The 23,801-nt window shown below is 40.3% G+C and overlaps 1 protein-coding gene across 3 annotated transcripts in view; it reads right to left on the bottom strand.

Annotated features, from left to right (window-relative positions):
- Positions 1 to 6,334: 6,334 nt before the first annotated feature.
- eif4e3 (eukaryotic translation initiation factor 4E family member 3) overlaps positions 6,335 to 23,801 on the bottom strand; it is a 119,935-nt gene continuing 102,468 nt past the window's right edge. For all 3 annotated transcript variants that reach the window (XM_068051509.1, XM_068051510.1, XM_068051511.1), the window contains 5 exons: positions 18,687 to 18,781; positions 18,520 to 18,580; positions 15,907 to 15,973; positions 14,232 to 14,387; positions 6,335 to 9,027 (listed from right to left, as the gene is read on the bottom strand). In XM_068051509.1, coding sequence (XP_067907610.1) covers positions 8,981 to 9,027; positions 14,232 to 14,387; positions 15,907 to 15,973; positions 18,520 to 18,580; positions 18,687 to 18,781 — 426 coding nt within the window. In that variant the 3' untranslated portion in view covers positions 6,335 to 8,980. The remainder of the gene's footprint in view (positions 9,028 to 14,231; positions 14,388 to 15,906; positions 15,974 to 18,519; positions 18,581 to 18,686; positions 18,782 to 23,801) is intronic.

Genomic DNA, 23,801 nt, shown 5'->3' with positions numbered 1-23,801 from the left:
AGGGTGTCTATGCTGGGGATGTTGGCCACCTCGAGGACTTCTGCATTGGAGATACGGTCCTGCCACCTGATGCTCAGGATTCTTTGGAGGCAGTGAAGATGGAATGAGTTGAGACGTCGCTCTTGGCTGACATACATTGTCCAGGCCTCGCTGCTGTAGAGCAAGGTACTGAGGACACAGGCTTGATACACTCGGACTTTTGTGTTCCGTGTCAGTGCTCCATTTTCCCACACCCTCTTGGGCAGTTTGGACATAGCAGCGGATGCCTTTCCCATGTGCTTGTTGATTTCTGCATCGAGAGACAGGTTACTGGCGATAGTTGAGCCTAGGCAGGTGAACTCTTGAAACACTTCCAGAGCATGGTCGCCGATATTTATGCATGGAGCATTTCTGACGTCCTGTCCCATTATGTTCGTTTTCTTGAGGCTGATGGTTAGGCCAAATTCGTTGCAGGCAGCCGCAATCCTGTCGATGAGTCTCTGCAGACACATTTCTGTGTGGGATGTTAATGCAGCATCGTCAGCAAAGAGGAGTTCCCTGATGAGGAATTTCCGTACTTTGGTCTTCGCTCTAAGACGGGCAAGGTTGAACAACCTGCCATCTGATCTTGTGCGGAGGAAAATTCCTTCTTCTGAAGTCTTGAACGCATGTGAAAGCAGCAGTGAGAAGATCCCAAACAGTATAGGTACGAGAACACAGCCCTGTTGCACACCACTCAGGATAGGAAAGGGGTCTGATGAGGCACCGCTATGCTGAATTGTGCATTTCATATTGTCATGGAATGAGGTGATGATACTTAGTAGCTTTGGTGGACATCTGATCTTTGCTAGAAATACATTTTTGCATATTAGCAAACAGTGTTGGAACAAAGGAGCTATCCCCTGCTCCCATACAATACACAAAGACCTGGTCAAACCAGTTCAGTCACATGACCGCCCTGCTGGCCAACTTGGGAGTTTTAAATTGTAGAGACAGTGTTTGAACTGGCAGAAAAGCTCTTTGCTCCTGGATAGAAAAGCTCTCTCCTGGCTGGCTCGCCGCAGCCTCTCCTGTCTGCTCCCACCTTGTTCTCACTAGCTTCAGAATCCAATGAAGACACATGCACCCCACGAGAGAAAAGTCTCCTACAGTGAACAAGGTTTAAGAAGAATACTGCGCCCCAACGAAAAGCAAGATCTACCTACAAGCAAGGACTATAGTGAGCTCGAAGACCCGTAACAAAAAACTCTTCAGATATCGCCTCAAACTTTTCCACTTTATTTCTTCTGCTCTTTTATGTCCCTATCTGCATCTGTGCATCATGTATGCATGCTAGCGTGGGTGCGTCGTGTATCTGTAGGCATTAACTGAATTAGAGTTTTAAGTTTAAGTTTAATAAAATTTCACCTTTCTTCTTTAAACCTAAGAAAGCCTGTTTGTGCTCATTTCTTTGCCTTATAATTGGAAATAGGTGAACAAGGATTCGCCAAGGGGGAGCTCAAAACACGGTGTGTTTATAATAAAACCCTGTTACAATAAGACCGGGTGAAGGCTGAAAGGGAACCCTAGATCGCTTTCCTACCTGGTCGTAACACTACACAAGTGTTCAACCCAGGGTCCTAAGCCCTGGCAATTCAATTCATGAATAACACACAAGTCCTTATGCATTTATAATTTTCCTTTGTTAGTTTGTCCTGTAGGCCTGAGAGTTTGTTTTTAATACTGCAGTCTCATTGATAAATAAATCTCAAAACATGGCTGACTCTTAACTCCTCTTTGAATTGGCACGACAAGCCAGTTAGTTGTATCACGGTTCAAGAAGACAACCCATCACCACCACATTCTCAGGGTAATTAGGGATGGGCAATAAATGCTATCCTTGACAGCGATGCCCACATCTAGAGAGTGTTAAAAAAAATCGAAACAACTTAAAATATATGCAAATTCATTAGACCATTGATTTAAACTTTCTATGTGGCTCTCACTTTTCTATGGTTTGCACCTTAGTGGCCCACAAAGCTAATAGGTTGGAAATACTGCACTACTGAGGTGCATCCCTGACAAACTGCTTGACTCCTGAGAAACTGGCTGACCAAACACTGCATTTGGTTACGTCAGCTCGACCAACCTCACTGTGAATTGCTTTCAATATTGCAATCGCAAAACTTGTCTGGAAGCTTTCCATCAAAAGTATAATATTGAATACTAAAAAGAAATGGCAGGATGCTCGGTTCTGAGGGTGGATGCCTGCTGCATCTTGAGAGGAAAGAGCCCAAGAAGCCCAGATATAGTACTATTTTTATAGGTGTTTTTTTAGACTTGAGTGGTTTAAATCATAGAATCCATTCCCACACAGTCCTACAGGAGTAGATCAGTGACCAAGGTAATGAATCCCTTATTATTAGATATCTTTCACTATATTTACTGCTGTAAATTGTACTGTCGAATGGTACCATCTTCCAATATTATTTTGTGCTCTGAATTGTACATAAGTACTTCAGTACTTTAAATGTAAAAGCTGTGGTCTCCTCACTGATATTCCACCTAACCAGGAACTGAAAACATGGGGTGAGTCTATGAAAATCCAGTACATGTTTTAGGTACTAATTCAGCAAGGTTGGATCATATAGTCTAGCATGTGAACAGTAAAGGAAAAGTCCTCCACCATCTACATACCATGAATTCTTTATGAAATAATTCTTTCGGAAAAGGAAACATGATTTTTAAAACTCAGAATGGTAGCAAATGGTGGTGGTAAAGCAGGATATCATTCGCAGATCAAAAGGGCTGTTGAAGCATTCAAAGTAGATCAAAAAATGCAAAATCAGCATAATGTCAAGTACTGAGCTGGTGAAAAAAAATCGAAATCTGATCTAGAAGAACTCTGAAATGTGCAAACTGAAGAGATAAGAGCTCTGAATGAAGGAGGAAAGAGGGGCTGTTCCAACTCGAGATGGAAAATGAAAGAAAGCAATAGGACAAAGCTGATGAAACAAAGCAGTGAAAAAAATGATTACCACATTAACAAAGACTATTCCTCCGCTGACCAGGCGAGTACAGCAAAGTCAACCCAGAGTAAAAGTTAAAATGTAATCCAGTTTTAATAACCACAATCACACAAAGTTTTAAAGCTGTATCACCACAAGCGGAAAGGAAGCATATGACCATAAGAGCTGATACTGTCACACATCAGTGAAGCATGTACTGCATTTTCTCAAGTAGAACTGGATTCAGGTTTGTACTGTACTGCAAAGTAAAATTCACTTACTAATTATAACTTAATTTCAGAATTTTATATAGGGAATAACTCAAAAGATTTTGGAAAACTAATTCTGCTTATTAAAGTGGATTTGAAAATGCAAAATCCAATACAATTGCAGGTACTGGAAGAAAATGTAAAGGTGTTCATAGCGAATTAATGTTGAAAGATCATTTTCTATAAAATGTGCTAGCTGATTTACAGGCAGGGTTGTTGGACAATAAACATGAAAATACAACAAAAGTCATCACAGCATGAGTGCAGGCAGCTGAGCTACACAGCATTGCAGGAGAGCCAAAGCTTTCTTAAACCAAATATGAATGGCAATGGTCTGGGGCAGCGAGGATATCTGTTGCAGTTGCTCAGAATCCTTTGATGGCATGGGAGGTGTTAGAGAAACCCCCACATCACATCAGGTAATTAAAACCAATTGGAATAAGCTGAAGCCCAGCACACAGTTTCCACACTAGAGCAAATGAGTCAACATTAAAGCTCAGCTTGAGCCTATGGGGAAACTTATGGAAATAACTCAAAACTGGAAATTTGAAATAAAAAAAAAAGATGCAGGTAAGTCAAGGGAACTGGCTGGCGTACTACCTGATACAAAACAAAATGGTTGTTGGTAGCCATTGAACACAGCTCCAGGACATTACTGCAGGAGTTCCTCAGGGCAGTGTAATATTCAGCTACTTCATCAATGAACATTCCTCTATCACAAGGTTGAGTGTGGTTCTGCCTTCCCTCCCAAATCCTTTTGCCTCTTTCATCTTTTAAGGCCTACTTCTGATCAAGTATCAGTTACCATTTTGAATATTGCAATAGGCTTAGTGTCAGCTTTTGTCTGATTACGCTGCAGTAAAGTGCCATGGGACATTTAATGGTGCTATATAAATGCAAGTTGTTTGCTGATACATGTATTCAACTCTATTCACAAGAGAATGATGCAGCCCATGTCATTCTATAGCAGGACCAGGACAACATCTGGGCTTAGACTGACAAGTAGCAGATAACTTTTGCACCAACTAAATGCAGGCACTGGCCATCTCCAACTTGCTACTTATACAGCATTGAAGACACCTACTTCTTAATTCTTGCTATTACTTGCCAAGTTACACTTCTCTCCCAACTCTCTTCCCCAAAAAAGCTTCCTTGATCACTTCCCTGATCTATAAAATTAGCCTCTAGGTACTAAGCAAGACTTTTTCTTGGTGAATTATATGAGCTTTAGAAAACAGAATATTAAAAGGTTAGTAAGACTGAGGCTTAGAGGGTTGTAAAAAAAACTTTGCTTGTCTTCCCTCGAGTTTGGAAGATGGAGGGGTGATCTGATCGAGGTGCTTAAAATGTTAAAAGGATCGAAAGCTTAGTTGCAGAGAAACTGTTTCCAATGTTGGTAGAATCAAGAGTGATGGGACGCATTAAAATTAGAGCTAGACCATTTCGGAAGGAAATCAGAACCACTTTTTCACACAAAAGATTCCAGAAAATTGGAAATTTCTCCCCCAAAGGGCTGTGGGACAATTGGAGATGGAGCTAAGGTAGGTAAAAGAATTGAAGTATGGACCAGCCACGATCTAACTGAATGTTCAAAGCCTACTCATGTTTCTAAAATGATAGCTGATGAAAAGGTAACATAAAACACTTAAAGGGCTGAAGTTTATGCCCATGGTGGGGCACCCGGTGCTGGGCCAAAAATGTAGGGGGAATCCCGCTTCAGTCAGCTGGAGCCTTCCCAGAGCGATTCTATGGCGCTGGGCCAATTAACATCCCGGCACCAGGATCCCCATCCCTTTAAAGGCGGGGATCACGCCTCCAAGAGCAACCGGTCAGAGGGCTGGCGGCCCAGCAGTATTAGCAGTGCCACCAGAAACAGTGGCCACTGCCAGTACTACACCAGGCCTTGAACCCAGGTCAGCGCTGGAGCCCAGAACCAAGGTAAGTGAGGCAGGGTCACCGGGGCCAGTCCGGCAGGCCCCGGCAAGGTCGGGGAGGGGCATCGGGGAAGAATGTATGTTCAGTGCAGTGGGAGGTAGGTTCAGGTTTTCCCAGCAGGGACTTTCTGTGGGTCACAGATTGCTCATGTAGGAGGCCCCCCCCCACCATCAAGCCTGCAGGGAGGTTGCTTCGTTTTACTGAGTTAAATCCTAGCGACGGCAGGAAGAAGACTTTGTGTTGCGACAGGCCCCCTACGCTCCCGTCACAATTCTATGGACCCCCCCACCTCCAAACTTGTCTTGGGTGAAGGGGGGACCCATAAAATTCAGCCCAAGCTGTGTCCCCTCACTCCTGGGGCTAGATCTTGTCCCGCTGCCAGGTTTAGAAAATGATGGCCAGCCCGCATGGCTGCGATTCTGCAGGGTCGCACCATCCCCCACCAGTCATGTGGCAGGGGTAGCATCGGCGACGCCATGAACTGAGTCACCTGATGTGGGAACAGGTGCTGGTGCCATTCTTAAAAGGCTGCCAGCCTGCAAACAAAATCAGAGATTCCCCCGTCCTGCCCTTCCATAAAATAATGTAGAATTGACCCCTTCCTCACCACTCCCACAATCTATACACAGAAAGCAGAGTTGATTCCTTCCCCTCCTCGGTGGCGCCAGCTTCTGATGGACGGTAAATGAAGGCACGTGAGTGCTGTACATCAAGCTCAAGATCAGAAACAAATGAGTAGGTTGTGGCGGATGGTACTGAAATTTATGCAGAGAGGTATTTTAAATATTTAAACTAGGGTCCCGTCGCAGAGCAACGGAGGTGCCGCTACAGAGCTTCCCCGCACCTGGGAAGAAATGGCCCACCAGTCCCAGCGCGGATTCCTTGGTGGCCACTGTCGCTCCAAATTTCCGCCCCCCCCACCCCTGCCCTGTCACGGAACCCAACATCGGGAGGACAACAAGATCTAGCCCGTAGTGTCATCGGTTCTAGAATCTGCAAACTCATCTATGAAACTGATAGCTATATTTTAGAGGAAGCCGAAAATAATGTTGCACAGCTAGAATGGAAAGTAGTAGTCTCAGCTGATCAAGGGTGAAACATTTTCAAGCCATAATTACCTTTTTAATAAGGAAATTGCTGCGACTCAAATGATACACTGCAATATATTGTACATATTTTTTATTCAGTAGTTGTCAAAAGAACAAAATTCAAAACTGCCATGCACTGAATAGAGTTGTACTATTAGGATTATGAAATATAAATATCAAATTCTGCGGCAGGTTTGATTATCTTCAGCACACAAGGCACCAGCTCTTAAAACATCTTTGATAATCTGAAGTCATATCTTCTGATTCCCATGTTAATGCAATTAAAATATCAATCTATGTTTTTCAAACAAATTGAGGTAATTATCAACCAATTCTAGAAAAATATACAAAAAGGTTTTCACACAGGTTAGACCTGAACATCAGCCACTATTCCTAGTAGTGGCTTCTGTATGTTGACATACAATAGATGGGACCTTTCAAGATCAAAGTATTCTTTGAGCTATGACCTTGGATGTCTTCAAGCTAATTTATGCTGTTGTTACAATACAATAACCAACTGTGACTAAGAAATAAAAAAATAGCTTTTATTTTCAAATCAGAAGAGTATACAATTTAAAACTGGCCATTCTCTGACCAAAGTCCCAGCATACCTGGAATTAAATGTGTGGAGGTTTAATATCCAAAACAAGCACATTAACATTCACATATCTGGCTGTTACAGAATTTTCTTTTTGGTATATGGAAGAAGGGTAAGAAAGTACAAAATACTTTTATTAATCTATTCATTCATGAAGAAAAACAGAACTGTGTTTTGGTGATGTATGGAAGTATATAACTTTCACAGTTGTGAATTATCAGTTTGTCCTGACTGTTACAAAAAAATGTTTGTGCTTTACTCCATTGTTCACACAGAGACCTGGGTAGTTGAGATAACATACCAGTTTTTTTTTAAAGCAATCAGTGCACAGAAAATAAAACCACAGCACAAAAACTGTAGTAACTCCAAAGAAGCTTGTGATTTACTTGTTTTGTGAAAGAATAACTACTGTACAAACCCATAATTCATAATTTTTGATGTTATGTATTATGGATTATGCAACATGTAGAACATTAACAGTTTTACTAAATCTTTGTTATAGATTTAGTGTAGGCAATTTAAAAACTGATGTAGGACTCACTTTTACAAAAGCTGTGTTTCCTCATGTCTCGGAGTGAATTTTAGCATTTTATTGAAACGACTGTAAGCTAGGGGCAAAACTTGTGAAATGGAGGCTACAGGATTTGATGCCGATGGTTTTAATAGCGATGTAATAATTGATAATATGATCAGACAAAGGTATGACAAATTTCCATGTAAATTAATCGTTATAGATAAACAACTTATAAGAACTGCATGTACCTCTGAGAACAATTTAATTCTAATTTGTATGTTCAGACAACAAGTTTTGATTTTTCAGAACAAGTTCCGTGCCAGTTTGGGTAATCAGAATATCCTGCATGAAGCCCTCACGATCTTTCGAACACTTTTCATACTGATCTGTTCCAATTTTCATGATTGTATTTAGTATCAACGCAGAATAAAACAGGTTTTCTGTATTATTTTACATATATATAAATATTATACACATTGTGAAGTTCATATCAGTAAACACTCAGAAATTTACAACTTACATTTCTGTTCAATTCCAAAGAAATAGGTGTTAATCTTGTTTTGGCATGGCATATGCTTTTCATCAATGTTTCTCAAAACCTTACAATAGAATTCTTTGGTTCTGTAGCAATGAAATGCACAATTCACACCAAGCAACACCACTGCACTTACTACAGCAAGTACTGTAACAATAAAAACCGACTGAAACACTGAACTTCCCCACTGCATGCTCTGGCTCTACGGACAGAAAAAAAAAAACTAGTTTAAGGTGCTGTAGTAACTGAGAATTCTCAGAAGTTTCTGAATTCAAATAAGATTAAGTATTTAACAAGTGAAATATGTAACTAGCAAAGGATTACAGTATTAGATTTGAAATTCAGGAAAGGCTAGCATTTCAATATATTATAAATGGAATTACCAAATGGCCCAAAATTAGTTACTGAAGAAAGTTGTACAATGTAAGATAATGAATTAGAAAATAAACCAGACAAACCTTTCGGACAATCTGCAGTATTTTCTGCTGATGGAAACATCTGTGCATATCAGTGCAAGTATCCACAAGACCAAATGTTACAGTGACTTACATGATTTAGAAAACTGATTGCACTACATAAAGAAAAACTATGATCCACCAGGAATGCGCCATAATTAATTAGGTTTGACAATGACCTATGAATCAGTATTCCGACTATGATAGTTTTTTCAGATTAAGCAGTGGGTCTTATGTGCATATTAGCAATAACTTGTTAAAAACAATACAAATGCTTAAATCATAATTAGAAACCTCGTGCTTAAAGGAACAGGAATGCAGTCAAAAGCAAAAATAAGTTATCGAACATTAAAATAAAGATCAAATCAACAGTTGAGGAACATTTCTGTCTTTGGAGAAACATTTTACCAAATACAGATATTACTGCAAGTTACACAACCGTAACATGCTAAGATGGCAATATTTCACCTGCTGTCCTTTGAGAATTAGTCACCTGATTTTCACAATTTCATCATCAAAATTCTATTAGAATTCAGCATTTTGCTGGTTGGAGTCCAAAACTCTAATCTTACATACAAATAAAATCTCAGCTTTCAACTCAAAATGCTTGCTGTGAATCACTATGGCTTTGCACGACCACCTTCAAAAGCATGATGTTCCTCATGAGCTGTAAAAGGATGTAGATAGTATTAATTCCATTTTCTAATGTCCTAATTAATAAGGCACATATAATAAAGTACAAGAATTTAAAATGTCAAATTACTAAATAGTCATGATCTTCTACATTTCTTCTAAGAAGTTCAGCCTCCACATATAAATAGATTAATGTAAACCCACAGGGAAAAGATCACCTGGTAAAATTCATGCCCTAAAGAGTCAGGTAACATTCATCCATTACGCTATACTGTACTCAAGGTAGCATTTTGGAAAATACCTTTCCGTATTTTCCCAGAGATGGCAACAAGAACAATCAATGTAACAGAAATAGTAAAGGTCAGAAGTGCAAAAGGATGAGAGTGAGTTTTGTATGATGATTTTGGGCAGAAAGGAACGTAGAATTGCCCTACATTCATGTGACGCCTCAGGATTTGCAGTCTCTTGTTCTGAATCTTATTGTGAGGTGGATCTGTGAAACAGACCCATCTACTACAAATCAACTGGATTGCTTTGGCTACAGGGTCCTCTCATGGCTGAACACCATTCCTGGTATTTGATGCTTAGTTTTCTGATCTTGTTATGTGCTGGGCTGATCATCACAGCATGCAATATAGATCAGAGCCATATGTCAATGCAGAAAGTTATAGAGGAAGTTGCACCCTGTTTAACGTACTGGACCCTAGTCTGAGTATTGGCTCATATCTCCACAGTAATATTTTATATTTAGCTTTTGAAGTGCTCATGAATAGCTACACTACTTGAAGTTTGAGTCTTTTTGTGTTGGGTCTCATATGTGGAGATCATACCCTGGATCTCCACAGTGAAGGTTCCCTTAGATAATCTAGACAAAGCCATGAGCCCCTTTACTCTAGTTGATACTAAAATTGCCTTGATGCTGATTAGTGATTGTATCAGGTGGAGGTTCTGCTCGAACTAGTTCTGTGACCAGTAGGAGAAGGGCAGCATCATTTTATATAATATAAAATAAAAACAAGAAATGCTGGAACCACTCAGCAGGTCTGGCAGCATCTGTGGAAAGAGAAGCAGAGTTAACGTTTCGGGTCAGTGACCCTTCATCGGGTCAGTGACCCTTTATAGTTGGCTTCGAGCTTTTGATTGGTGAAGATATACTACTAAAGGACTCATTAGAAAATCCCTTAGACGAAGTTCCTTAACTGGCAACATGATCTCTTCCTTGAGAAGCATGATGAATTACACATTTCCTACATTACAAGATGACTTCAAAATTACTTCATTAGCTGCACAGCACTTTGAGACATCCGCTAGTCATGAAAAGCGCTATATAATTGCAAGTCTTTCTTTCTTAGGATTTGAACAATTTTTGATATCACGGTCTATGAATCAAGCTGGATCAACCCTTAATTTAAACTCTTATAACCATTTCTGGATGATGCTGGTGGGTTGACAAAGTTGTCTGAACAGCCGTTGGAAATATAAATGCTCTGATCATTTGACCAGAACAGATAAAGGCCAAATTTAGCTAAAGACTTAACCTGCAGGATAAGTTGATTGGTAAGTGATGTAGGAGTTGGGCTCCTGGACGTCCAGGTTCATGTAATACCATCTCCCTGGCTATGTGAACACATGTGGACTGTAGATAGATGTGCATATCTCTGGGAGTTGTTTCGGAAATGCTTTATGCTCACTCTAGATTCTCTATCATTCTTTGGAGTAGAGTAGCTGAGCAAGACTTTGAATACTTTCTTGGCTGAAAAGAATCTAGTTTCAGCATTCTTGCAGCCAGAATCAGCTTCAGCAACTGATCCTCCAGAGTATAAACTTCCTAAAAAACTTCCTATTTAAATATCCATAAGCAAGTTAAGTGATTTGATGAGGGGTCATCATTATGACATTTGTTCACAATTTAATACACATTTTCACTTCACCTGCTAAACAATACAAATAATCTAAATTTCTTTCCAGCTATGGCATACAGCAAGTTAAAAATTAAATGAATTATGATTTTTTTAAAAAGCATGCTTCTAATATCCGTAAGGCATATTTTTTCCTGAATGATCTTGCATTTCTTGTGAACCAACCAAATTCAGGAGTAGTTCCAAACCATAAAGATCATTACAACCTTGTTTGCATCAGATTGTAGAACATAGATGCTTCATTTTCTTGATTTTTATTATTTGTTCTTGGAATGTGGGCAATGTAGCATTTATGGTCCATTCCTAGTTGTTCTGAAAGCAACAGTCAATCACACATCAGAGTCACACATAGGCCAGACCAGGTAGAGGTGGCATAAAAACTGAAAATGCTGGAAATACTCAGCAGATCAGTCAGCATCTGCGGAAACTGAAATAAAAACAAGAAATGCTGCAAATACTCAGCAGATCTGGCAGCATCAGTGGAGAGAGAAGCAGAGTTAACGTTTCAGGTCAGCGACCCTTCTTCAGAACTGGCAAATATTAGAAATGTAAAAAGTTAGAAGCAAGTAAAGCGGGGGTGGGGTAAGAGATAATAAAGGAGAAGGTGGTGATAGGACAAGGTCACAGAATAGCTGACTAGAAGGTCATGGAGCAAAGGCAAACAATAAGTTAATGGTGTGTTGAAAAACAAAGCATTAGTACAGATACGGTGTTAACGGACTGAAAATTGAACAGCCGCAAGTACAAACATGAAAAAAAAAGTGGGTAAGCAAACTGAACAAACTAAGATGAAATAAATTAAATCACACAAAAATATATAAATAAAAAAGGAAAAAGAAAAAAAAAACTAAAAATAAGAGTAAAATGGGGGGCCCGTCATGCTCTGAAATTATTGAACTCAATGTTTGGTCCGGCAGGCTGTAGTGTGCCTAATCGGTAAATGAGATGCTGTTCTGCGAGCTTGCGTTGATGTTCACTGGAACACTGCAGCAATTCCAGGACAGAGATGTGAGTATAAGAGCAGGGAAGAGTATTGAAATGGCAAGCAACCGGAAACTCGGGGTCCTGCTTGTGGACTGAGCGGAGGTGTTCCGCAAAGTGGTCACCCAGTCTGCGTTTGGTCTCCCCAATGTACAGCAGAGCACATTGTGAGCAGCAAATACAGTATACTACATTGAAAGAAGTACAAGTAAATCGCTGCTTCACCTGAAAGGAGCGTTTGGGGCCTGGGATAGTGAGGAGAGAGGAGGTAAATGGGTAGGTATTACACCTCCTGCGATTGCAGGGGAAGGTGCCATGGGAAGGGGACGAGGTGGTGGGGGTAATGGAGGAGTGGACCAGGGTGTCACGGAGGGAACGATCCCTTCGGAATGTTGACAGGGGAAGGGAGGGGAAGATGTGTTTGGTAGTGGCATCACACTGGAGGTGGCGGAAAATGATTCTTTGGATATGGAGGCTGATGGGGTGGAAAGTGAGGACAAGGGGAACCCTGTCGTGGTTCTGGGAGGAAGGGGAAGGGGTGAGGGTAGAAGTACGGGAAATGGGCCGGACACGGTTGAGGGCCTTGTCAACCACAGTGGGGGGGGACTCCTCAGTTGAGGAAAAAGGAAGACATATCAGAAGTGCTGTCATGGAAGGTAGCATCATCAGAGCAGATGCATCGGAGACGGAGAACCTGGGAGAATGGAATGGAGTCCTTACAGGAAGCAGGGTGTGAAGAAGTGTAGTCTAGGTAGCTGTGGGAGTCGGTGGGCTTATAATGGATATTAGTAGACAGCCTATCTCCAGAGATGGAGACAGAGAAGTCGAGGAAGGGAAGGGAAGTGTTGGAGATGGACCATGTAAAGGTGAGAGAAGGGTGGAAATTAGAAGCAAAGTTGATAAAGTTTTCCAGTTCGGGGCGGGAGCAGGAATTGGCACTGATACAGTCATCAATGTACAGGAAAAAGAGTTGGGGGAGGAGGGCCTGAGTAGGACTGGAACAAGGAATGTTCAACATATCACACAAAAAGACAGGCATAACTAAGACCCATGCGGGTACCCATAGCGACACCTTTTACTTGAAGGAAGTGAGTGGAGTTGAAGGAGAAGTTGTTCAATGTGAGAACAAGTTCAGCCAGGCGGAGGAGGGTAGTGGTGGAAGGGGACTGGTTGGGCCTCTGCTCAAGGAAGAAGCGGAGAGCCCTCAAACTGTCCTGGTGGGGGATGGAGGTGTAGAGAGATTGGACGTCCATAGTGAAGATGCGGCGGTTGGGGCCAGGAATCTGGAAGTTGCCAAAATGACGTAGGGCGTCAGAAGAGTCATGGATGTCGGTGGGAAGAGACTGGACCAGCAGAGAAAAGATAGAGTCAAGATAGGAAGAAATAAGTTCAATGGGGCAGGAGTAGGCTGACACAATGGGTCTGCTGGGACAGTCCTGTTTGTGGATTTTGGGAAGGAGGTAGAAGCGGGATGTCCGGGGTTGCGGGACTATGAGGTTGGAAGCTGTAGAGGGAAGATCTCCAGAGGAGATTAGGTCAGTGACAGTCCTGTGGACAGTAGCTTGATGTTCGGTGGTGGGGTCATGGTCCAGAGGGAGGTAGGAAGAAGTGTCTGAGAGTTGGCACTGAGCCTCTGCAAGGTAGCGGTCGGTATGCCATACAACAACAGCACCACCCTTTTCTGCAGGTTTGATGACCATGTCGGGGTTAGACCTGAGAGAACGGAGTGCCTCAGGTTCAGCAGGGGACAGGTTAGAGTGAGTGAGGGGGGCAGAGAAATTGAGATGACCGATGTCTCGCCGACAGTTTTCAATTCTGTGAAACCTGAATGAGTTAATGATTCAGATCAACGAAAGGTCATTTCCACAGATGCTGCCTGACCTGTTGAGGATTTCCAGCATCAGCTGCATTTTGCTTTTGTATATACATAGAGATGACAGTTTGCTTCCTTGAAAGAAATTATTGGACTAGCTGAGGTTTTTACGACAATCCAGCAATTTTTTTTGCCAGGATTTGAACTAATAACCTTTGGGTTGCTAGTTCACTCTGATGGCCACTATACCAGTTTCTCAATATTTATTTTCATTAATACCCAGTATAGCACACCACAAAATGCTTGCTGGGTAAAATCCTTCTAAACAATTAAAATAATTTAGTATTTGAAGATCAATTAAAAAGAAATTAATGTTAAGTAGAAGCTATTGAAAAAATATACCTGTATGATTTGGAACTCAAATGATCAAATGAATGAACTTCATAAAGTAAGCTTTAAACTGCCAATTTGAAACAAAGCTTATAAGCATAGTTTCATGAACAGGTATTTAGACACGATACTTACGTTTATAAAACACTGCCTTAAAAGTTACTTTTGGGAGAAGTTCATAAATCTTTTGTATAATAGTTACTTCATTTGTTCCAGCAGCATTTACATTCCAAACTTGAACAATGTCTTCACGATCCCTAACACTGACACTGACACCAACTACCTCATCATCTGTAAAAACAAAACCGCATGATTGTAATAAGCAAAAATTAAAGGTGTATTCCTAGATATTTGAAGTTTAATAGCACAAACTACGCATTAAGCAAAGAATATATTGCTTGCAGGTAGGGAGTGCACATACTGCTTCAATATAAAATACTTTTCTCATCTATAGAATGTGCTCCCTCAGATTTGTAAGCTGGTCCCATTAAAATTAGGGAGCTCGGTGCAGGAAAAGTTGATATTAATTTTGGACAGCCCACTAGATTAAGTACAGCATCTTGACCATCTTGATTCACAATGTCTAACTTTATAATGGAAGCCTCGTGGTAAAATGAGCCTCTTTGTTGCAACACCCATAACTAACATTAGCAGAGCTACCAATGTTGGAAATTTAAATACTTCTGGCAGATGAATTATTAAAGAAAAAATGACTAGTATATCCCAGTACTGTTAGTCACTGGCCATGAGTACAGGAGTGGTTAGTCAAGGCAAGGTGGGGAGTGAGGAAGAGACTCAGACAAGTGGGCATGTGGGAGGAAATGGGATAGCGCATAAATGTAGTCAAGAACAAGACACATTATAGAGCAGGAAATAAGCTTGAGGATAGCAGTGGGATACCCAACTATGGAACAGCAGATGGTGCTGCTGGCAATGGGGTTGACAGCATGTCAGGTGACATTATAAAAGCTAAGTTATGACTAACCTGTTTGCTTTTGTACTTTTGCTGGGCTTTATATGGGGAGCACTCACGAAGGCTAAAAGGGAGGTGGATTTTTTTTGTACTATGCAATTGGTCCTGTGATCTGCTCTGAAACCAATGACCAGAAAGGGGAGATACTTTTTGTCCCTAATATCTGGTTTAGTGTTTCTCCTGTACAAAAACAGCTACACTACAAAGGGAAGGGGGCAAAAATTATCTTTTCTTTTTGTTATCTCAGCTGACATACTAAATTAATCAGAAAATAGACATGATCGCAGACTGAACCTGAAAGCTCACAAATAAAAAGAAATCTACAGTCAGATATACTTACAGACACAAAGAAATGTATCAGATACAGACTTTCACACCAATTTCCTTCCCTCCCTCATCTCCTGAAGGTGGCCACATACATAATTCATTTTCTAACAGGGTCACTGGAAGCGATCAGAAGCAGGAACCATGGCCAATTTCCCCACCTCTAACAACTTTCTGGGGGTGGGGGAGGGGGAGGGTTATTGGACAAAAAGGGTAGGACTTTACATTATATGTATTCCATCCAACAGTATTCTTTCTTCTTAAGGGTGAATTAATGTGAAACGATCCAGGAAAATTTATAGAAACTGTTCAGTTTACTATTTTTCAGGCCTTTTTGAAAGAACATTCCTTTCTCAAGACACACAAAACCTAAACAAAGAGAATACAAAGTCTGCTTTTCTAACTAATATACAGGATTCCAAATGCCTGTTTCTAATCTTGAACAAATTTGAAACAAAAAGTCAGAAAAACAGCAAAGCCAAGAATAACTGTCACCTATAAAGCTAATCTTACCTGCGGTACAGCAATCTACAAACTGTTCACCAATCGTTGCCAGTAATAATTCTTTCCAAACAGCAGACTGTCATGAGAAACAGATAAAGAATCCTTATTAGGAATGTCTTTTTTAAAATGCCCTAATGAGGAAACTTGCATATTTATGCTCGCATATGACAGATTTAGACCATGTCAAACTGATCACTTTTAACCACCTAAGCAGAGCGAAAATTGCGAGAATAGTCATGGTGCCAGTTGAATGTCTTTGGATTGCACAAATTCTGAAGTAATGCACAAAATCACAATGAATGTTAAATTATAAGACACCCAAATTGACTGTCCTATTAATAAGGGCAGTTTTGCTAAAATGTGTACAGCGATAAATTCTGCATCTGACCTGAACTGGGGTAGTTCTGTATTTGAATTTGAAGTACAGCTGCTTGCACTGTACATTTCTAGTGGAGTCTACAAAAGATAGATTAGCTACCTTAGAAAGTATGAGATCCACAAATGTAATTATCCTCCAGTCATGACTGGCAAGATAAATTTTCCATCCAAGAAATCACACGGGCCCCTGATTCTTAAGGTGACTTTTAACTGAAGTGTTATCTCCCCTTCCTGTACAGCATAGGAGTACCTAATGCAGAATTTTTCAGATTTGAGGGTAAAGTGTTAGAATACAGCCCAGTCATTCTTTCCCTGCTCGCATGCCCCCAACGCCCCCCAACCTGATCAGGATTTCATTTTCAGAACTTATAAACTGAAAAATATTGAATGCAACAAAATTTGGCATTCTGCAAAAGGCTCTTATGAAACGAAGGCTGAAATATTCTGGTTTGAGGTTTTTCCCACAAATGCAAAGACTTAAAAGAAACCTTGGCTTTGAGCAAACTTGATCATTCCCCAATCTGCTTTTAAAAAATTGAAATCAGTCTATCAAGAAGTCACTAAATGTAAACAATACCTTTTGAACACAAACTGAAAAATTGGCTCTTCTCCACCACCACTACAAATGTGACCAATGGCAACAGCAAGGAAAAACAACTAATCTAATGGTCAGATATTTATGCACAGAATCCATGTTAATTATCCTTCGTCTATACACATTGTCAACTTGTCCCATTACAATTTCCAATCAAGAAAGACTTGCATTTATCTGTTCTAATATTCATTTTATGGGATGTGGCATCGCTGGCAAGGCCAGCATTTGCTGCCCATCCCTAATTACCTATGAGAAGGTGGTGGTGAGTTGCTATCTTGAACTGCTGCAGTCCATCTGCTGCAGGTACACCACAGTGCTGTTAGGGAAGAGGTTCCAGGATTTTGATCCAGTGACAGTGAAGGAATGGCGATATATTTCTAAGTCAGGATGGTGTGTGGCTTGGAGGGAAACTTGCAGATGGTGGTGTTCCCACACGTATGCTGCCCTTGCCCTTCTAGGTGGAAGAGGTCTGAGATTTGGAAGTGCTGTTGAAGGAGGCGTGGTGAGTTGCTGCAGTGCATCGTGTATATGGTGTATACTGCTGCCACCGTGTGTCAGTGGTGGAGGGAGTGTATGCTTAAGGTGGTGGATGGGCTGCTCATCAAGCAGGCTGCTTTGTCCTGGATGGTGTTGAGCTTCCTGAGTGTTGTTGGAGACACGCTCATCCAGGCAAGTGGGAAGTATTCCATCACACCCCTGACTTGTTCCTTGCAGATTGTGGGCAGACATTGGGGAGTCAGTCTCGCCGCAGAATTCCCAGCCTCTGACTTGATCTAGTGTCTTTCCTGACCTCAGAATGTTTCAAAGCCTTTACAGCCAATGAAATACTTTTGAAATGTAGGTATAGTTGTAAAGTAGGAAATGCGCAGCCAATTTATGCACATCGAGGCCCTACAACCAGGAATATGACAATGATCAGATAACAGGAATGTGATAATGATCATATCATTTGTTTTCAGTGATGTTGGTTGAGGGATAATTATTCGCCTTGACACTGGGAAGAGCTCCCCTGCTCTTCTTCAAATAGCACCATGGGATCTTTTACCTCGACTTGAAAGGGAAGACCAGGCCTCATTTAAATGTATACATTTATAATGGAAAGTTCCTATAAAAACTTATCATGCTGTAATTACACCCCCATACCAGTAGTGGCATTGAAATGCCTTAGTTTATAACCTCATCTCCTTAGCTAGTACTGCAGAAATATTCCTATACAACCAAGTTTACTTTTCTGCTTTCCACTGAATCTGCATACCCTGCTCCAATTTATCACCCATCCTCTAACCCTTTTTCACTGAAGATTACATGTGATCTTTATTTCATGTGTACAATGTCAAAAGAGATCAACTGGTATATTAAAAAAAATCCTGAGTATGGCACACATTTCATGTCCATAAACCTTAATCCCTGTTAGGATCTTTGGTCACACTGTTGTCAATTATCATGCTAAAGTAGTATGCAAAAATTTCCAACTCAATCTAGGTAGGATAACAGCAGAGATACCCCAGGGTGGCGATGCAGAATGAGTTTCTGAAGTCTCTCAATTCCGCCACCATCTTGTATTTTTTTTTAAAATGCAAAAAAATTTACATTCTTTAACCAACTATGGACAATGTCATGTGCAATTTACTGGTTTTAAAAATACTTACAGTATGTTCTTTCGAGATTTTCATTTTCCACAATCCTCCTTTGGCATTACTCTCATCTTCCCTATGGAAACCAGTAAATACAAATTCAAAGTACTGAAAAGTTGCTTGTTGACTATTCAGAACTCTACATGCCTTTAGATATTTTAACACCATTGCCAATCGCTTACCATAATGGTCGTCTTTCTCCTCTCATTAAGTGGTAACTACAACGCAGGGGCAAGCTGGTCACTGCAGGAATATTATTGTAGACACTCCAGAAACTCTGGTGAGAGAAAGGGAAATACAATTAGTTCAAAATTAAGAATATTCACACAAGAAAAATACAGCATTTGATTGGTAAATATCCTATAATCCCAAAATACTCATGCATGAAATAAACATTTACTGCAATAAACATTCTGATTCACCATTTGGATGAAGGTTAGACTCTACATACTCGTGGTAAAAAAAAATTGACACACACATCTGGGGAAATCTACATTTTAACTGTTTTCAAACAGAAACCATGCATCACATAACTTTTGCATTCTCACAGGATCGCCTCTGACAGCCAAACAGAAGTCGTTTTCACAACCTTGTGTATTTAATCCAAAAAGTGAAAGATCAATTTTAACTTTTATATGCACTGAATTATATGATTGGTATTGCAATATTCTAGTGAGCTTATGAGCAAGCTGGTTACAGGGTGTTCTGGGCAGAGACGAAGGGAAGATTGCTTGTATGGCCATTTAGCTGAAGAATATGTTTAAGAGGCAGAAATGCCTGAGAGAAGGTATATGAATACGGTCCATTTAAAAAAAACCCTACAAAATAATCAAGTTGTTTTGATACAAGATTAAATGCGTCATGTTTTGGGACATGGTGTCAGAAATCAATCACTCTGAAAACACAGCTGAGGCCTCAGCATGATGACTGCTTAAGTGATGCAGCAGAAAATCTGCCTGCGATATGAATTTTCGCAACCCTTTTGGAGGGGATGCATAAAAATGCACAAATTAATACTTCCTCCAGTTTCTCATCTCTCCCTTTTTGGTTTATCTGGCATCACTGATGCCTATTGCCAACTTCTGTGGGCAGTGAAGATTCATGTAGTCTTACAGTAAAATGAGAGCAGCAATGTAGTAACGAGCAAGTGAAAATACAACTACTTTATACAAAGGATAATCTGGTTCTAGATTATGAGCTCGTCCCACCTTTCCAATTGCATAAACTGATCCTCTCAGTTACCAATATTTATTCAGAGTGAGCCTTTAGCTTAGTGATAATTTTCCCAACTCTGTCAGAAAGTGAAGGGTTCAAACTCCTCTCTACAGTATTCGCAAATGTAGAATGGAGTTCCGGCTCTGAACTCCAGGCTGACATGCAGTGGGATAATTGAGTTGATGTGCGTGGGTGGTCTTCCCTCATCTTATGGGTTGTGGGAGCCCGTAAACCTCTGCTATGTAGGATTAAATATGCTAATTGGCTGGCATAAAAATGGATACGGCCCTGGAAAGCATGCTGATATTGCGACCTTTCAGACTTAATAAGCCTGCAAATCCTTCCACTACCTCATTTGATTAGCCAAGGAGTGTGAAAATAAAAAAAAACACTAATATTTATTACCGCACCATTTGTTCAAGTGCCTAGAGAAACCCATTAAATTTCTGCCTCTGTTTAACACCGTACTGAACAAAGCAGGTTGATCCCTCATCTGTGTTGAGTAAAGTTATCTTAATTAGCAGTATGGGTGATATCAGTGACCTCAATGCCTTGCATTAAGAAGGGCAAATAAACATTCAGCCAGTGTTATAGCTTTTAATGACTATAGTGATCTCATTAAAAAGGATATTAATGCCAGTGTTGAGCCAGCATAGAATTAGGCTAGACTGTGATGCCTCCTACAATTTGTGCCAAATGAAGCGTGGCCATTTGGGCAAAATAGTGGAAAGCTGCTTCCACCCATGGAATGTGTCTGCAGCCTCAAGAGAGGGACGAAGAAAGATTGGGGAAAATATTATACCTGATTCAAAGACTTAAGGATGACAATACTTTGCCTTTTTTAACTGCATCAACTTCAGTTTTGTTATCCAAAAGTTTCAATGTATTAGAAATGAGACAACTTCACTACATAAATTCTTGAAACAAAGAATATACCTTTATAAATACTTGATGTGCAATTACTTGGTATTTAGGGTACAGTTAAGTTAATGTTCCACTCAGAGGGAACAGTGATGAAATATGAAATCAACTGTAGGAATTATGAAATAAAAGTCAACTGTTGAACTGCAGAAAAAGGATACATTTGCGCCATAGACAAAATGGAGCAGAGGTCAGGTGATCCCTCCTGTACTGTCAATAAACATGTGTGTTGAAGACAAATCCCATTATCCATGTCTGAATTAGCTTTGGGGAAAACACATAGAAATGGAAAACAGCCATTCTAAACAACTCCTATCGGCAGGAATGGAGCTAACAAAGACTTTTGCAGACAGACTGACTCCGAAGCCAAGGCCAAAATAATAGGTGTGAAATAACACCTATTTATCAGATTGGACCACATTCAGAAGCCATCATGTAACAATGGTTCCCATATCCTGGAACATTGCATCAATCACCCCAGAGAACCCTTAGGCACCTGACCAACACCCCAACCAGAGAAATTTCTCCTTAAAAGGTATCTCTTGGGGGAGAGAGAGAGTGAGAACAGTCAGAGAAGGTCTCTTCCAGCCAGAACAGCTGTGAGACAGTTCCAGCTAAGCAGGAGCTCTGCTGATAACATCTTTTAAACAACTGTAGCAGAGAAATTGCAAGGTGACTTTAGACCTCCCATTTGCAAAAGTGAATCAAGGATTTCCACCATCGACTTCGGATTGTGGCTTAACCACAAAGAGCCAGCGACACATCATCCTTTTCAAGACAAAGACCACTCAGATCTGCACCGCTGAAAGATTTCCCTCTGAAAAGCTTCCAAAGGTTTTTTAAAACAACAAACTCTTTCAACAATTGGACTCTAATTGCATGCTTCACTATACACTCAATCGTTTCTTGTGTGTGTGTGTGCGTGGGTGAGGCAGCAAATATTTTTCGGTTATTGCGTAAAAACAATTATTTTTCTTTTCTAAACCTACGAGAAAACCTGTCGTTTGTCTATTTATTTGACCCATAAAACTCAGGGACTAAAACACTTTTTAAACACTATCTGTGGTCAGTTGAGGTGTGAAAAGCAGAAGTCACCCACACCACTTCCCATCTGTCCATGACATCAAATAATTAAAAACTAGTATTTGTAAAGACAAGACTTGGAAGCAATGAGGCATATCTGATGGAACAGAAAGTTGGAAATCATGGTGTGACAAACAGATCTCTATGAATGTCAAACATGGATAAGGAAAAGGTCACAGGAATGTTACAAGCCTTTGCAATACAGGGATAAAAAAGAACCCCAGGGTCCAATAGTACCCAAGGAGTAATGAATACATGATTAAAAGGCCACAGGCTATGAGACTGATACTCAAATCAAGATAAAGAAAAGGAAACTCTAATATTTGGAAATGTGCCCAGAAAGGAAAGAAACCACATAGGCAAGATGATCATATTGGGAAAAATCAAAGAGAAAGACAAATGAAAAGATAGCTGAATGATTTAAACAACTGGACAACAACAGTAATCAAACTCACAATAGAAAAGTACATAATGAGCCACAGGGGGCATATGGTCATCTAACTTCAGGTTGATCCTCAGGGTGTTGTTACAAGATGCTATAAACCAACAGTTTCTAAAAGTGTTAATGTATAACACAAAATAAAACCTATGGACTTGTCTGTTTAAAATTAAAATTGAATTGAAAATCAGTGTGACACCACAGATTGTCACAGTAATGTCCTACATGTCTGCCGCTAATTAGGCTCATGTCTCCACAGGACAGTGATCTGACAAATGCAGCAACAGAACACCGACAACAGAACTAGAAATTCTCTGACAGTCCAGGATAGGGACTGCCAGTTGTACAGGCTCAGTGTATTTTGTTGTTACATAAACAAAGTGCAGGCATTTTGCAAGCACCACCATTGTGTAGAAAGTAACAATATATTTTGATTGCAATAATAGTGATGCTTTAGTAGTTACTTCTATAAATAGTTGATAAGCCATCTGTCTGAACAGTTGGAGAATGGTCTCCAAGATGTAATGTTAAGGAGTATGAGAAGAGTTCAATAAAGATGACACAATTCCAATAAACAGCGAGAGGAAGTGGGGAAATCAACATAATTTCTTCTTCTAATGTCAAGTCCATCCTATTTGACTCCCCAGGGCAAAGTAACTATTCAATATTTCTGCCATGTTTCTGTCATTACCTGCTAGCATGCATCTTTCCATCCAACAGCACTATCCCTATTGTTATGAAAGTGCTTTTAAAAAACTTTTTTTTTTTTTGAAGAAGTGTGTTAGAATTATGGACATTGGTTTATTTGGGAAAACTGAAAAGACTATGGTTTTTTTTTTTACAAGGGTCACTGAGAGGTCTTGCTTGAAAACCTTTATTAGAAGTCACACGCCTTAAGCTCAATAAACAGAACCCTGGTGACTTGGGGAAGATGTTTACAAGAGAAGTGACATGTCAAGATGTATGACGGTCAGGAGGTTCTGACATGCTGTTTGGGGTTTCACTTCTGAGATATTGTTTTTGTTCAGTTGTGGATTGTGTTGAAAAGCAGTTGGAGATTAACCTGCCAAGGGAGAAATACCCATCTCATCTTTCCTGCACCTCTCGAAGAGACCTAGAGAAATCCAGCGTGTCAGCTTCTCTTTCTCTACCTCTTTGAAAAACCCGTGAATCCAGAGTGGGATAACTGAAACTCCTGATGCCACATTTCTTCGAGAAAGCCTACCAGACTACTTCTCAACATCTCCAGAATGAACTGATCCAGGAAAGTATCCCTGTTATCCGTCTCCGTATACCCGGATGCCAGACCAAAAGGGACAACTGACATCCTTCTGTATGTTCTCTTTTTTTCTTCAAGAATTAAGAAATATTTGGCCAAAGTATTCCTTTTCTCTTTTTTTTGGTAAAAGCTATCTGCAGAAAATATATCTTTTTCAGTTAACCAGTATATGTGTGTGTGTGTCTGTCTCTGTGTTTGGGGGGTGGGGGGGGGGGCGCGTATTTAAAAAGGAAATTTTCATATTTCAATCTGTGTGTTGATGCTTTGCTTCATTACTGGGTAAGTCTCGTTTTATAATAAACTGATCGTTTTGTTGTTTTTTGAAGAAACTTGGCTGGTGTATTTTATTCTGGGATAAAG

The sequence above is a fragment of the Heterodontus francisci genome, chromosome 19 (genome assembly GCF_036365525.1).
Source record: "Heterodontus francisci isolate sHetFra1 chromosome 19, sHetFra1.hap1, whole genome shotgun sequence".
NCBI classification, from domain to species: Eukaryota; Metazoa; Chordata; class Chondrichthyes; order Heterodontiformes; family Heterodontidae; genus Heterodontus; species Heterodontus francisci.
Note: the sequence above shows the minus strand (reverse complement) of the source record. Positions and strands in the feature narration are given on the sequence as shown.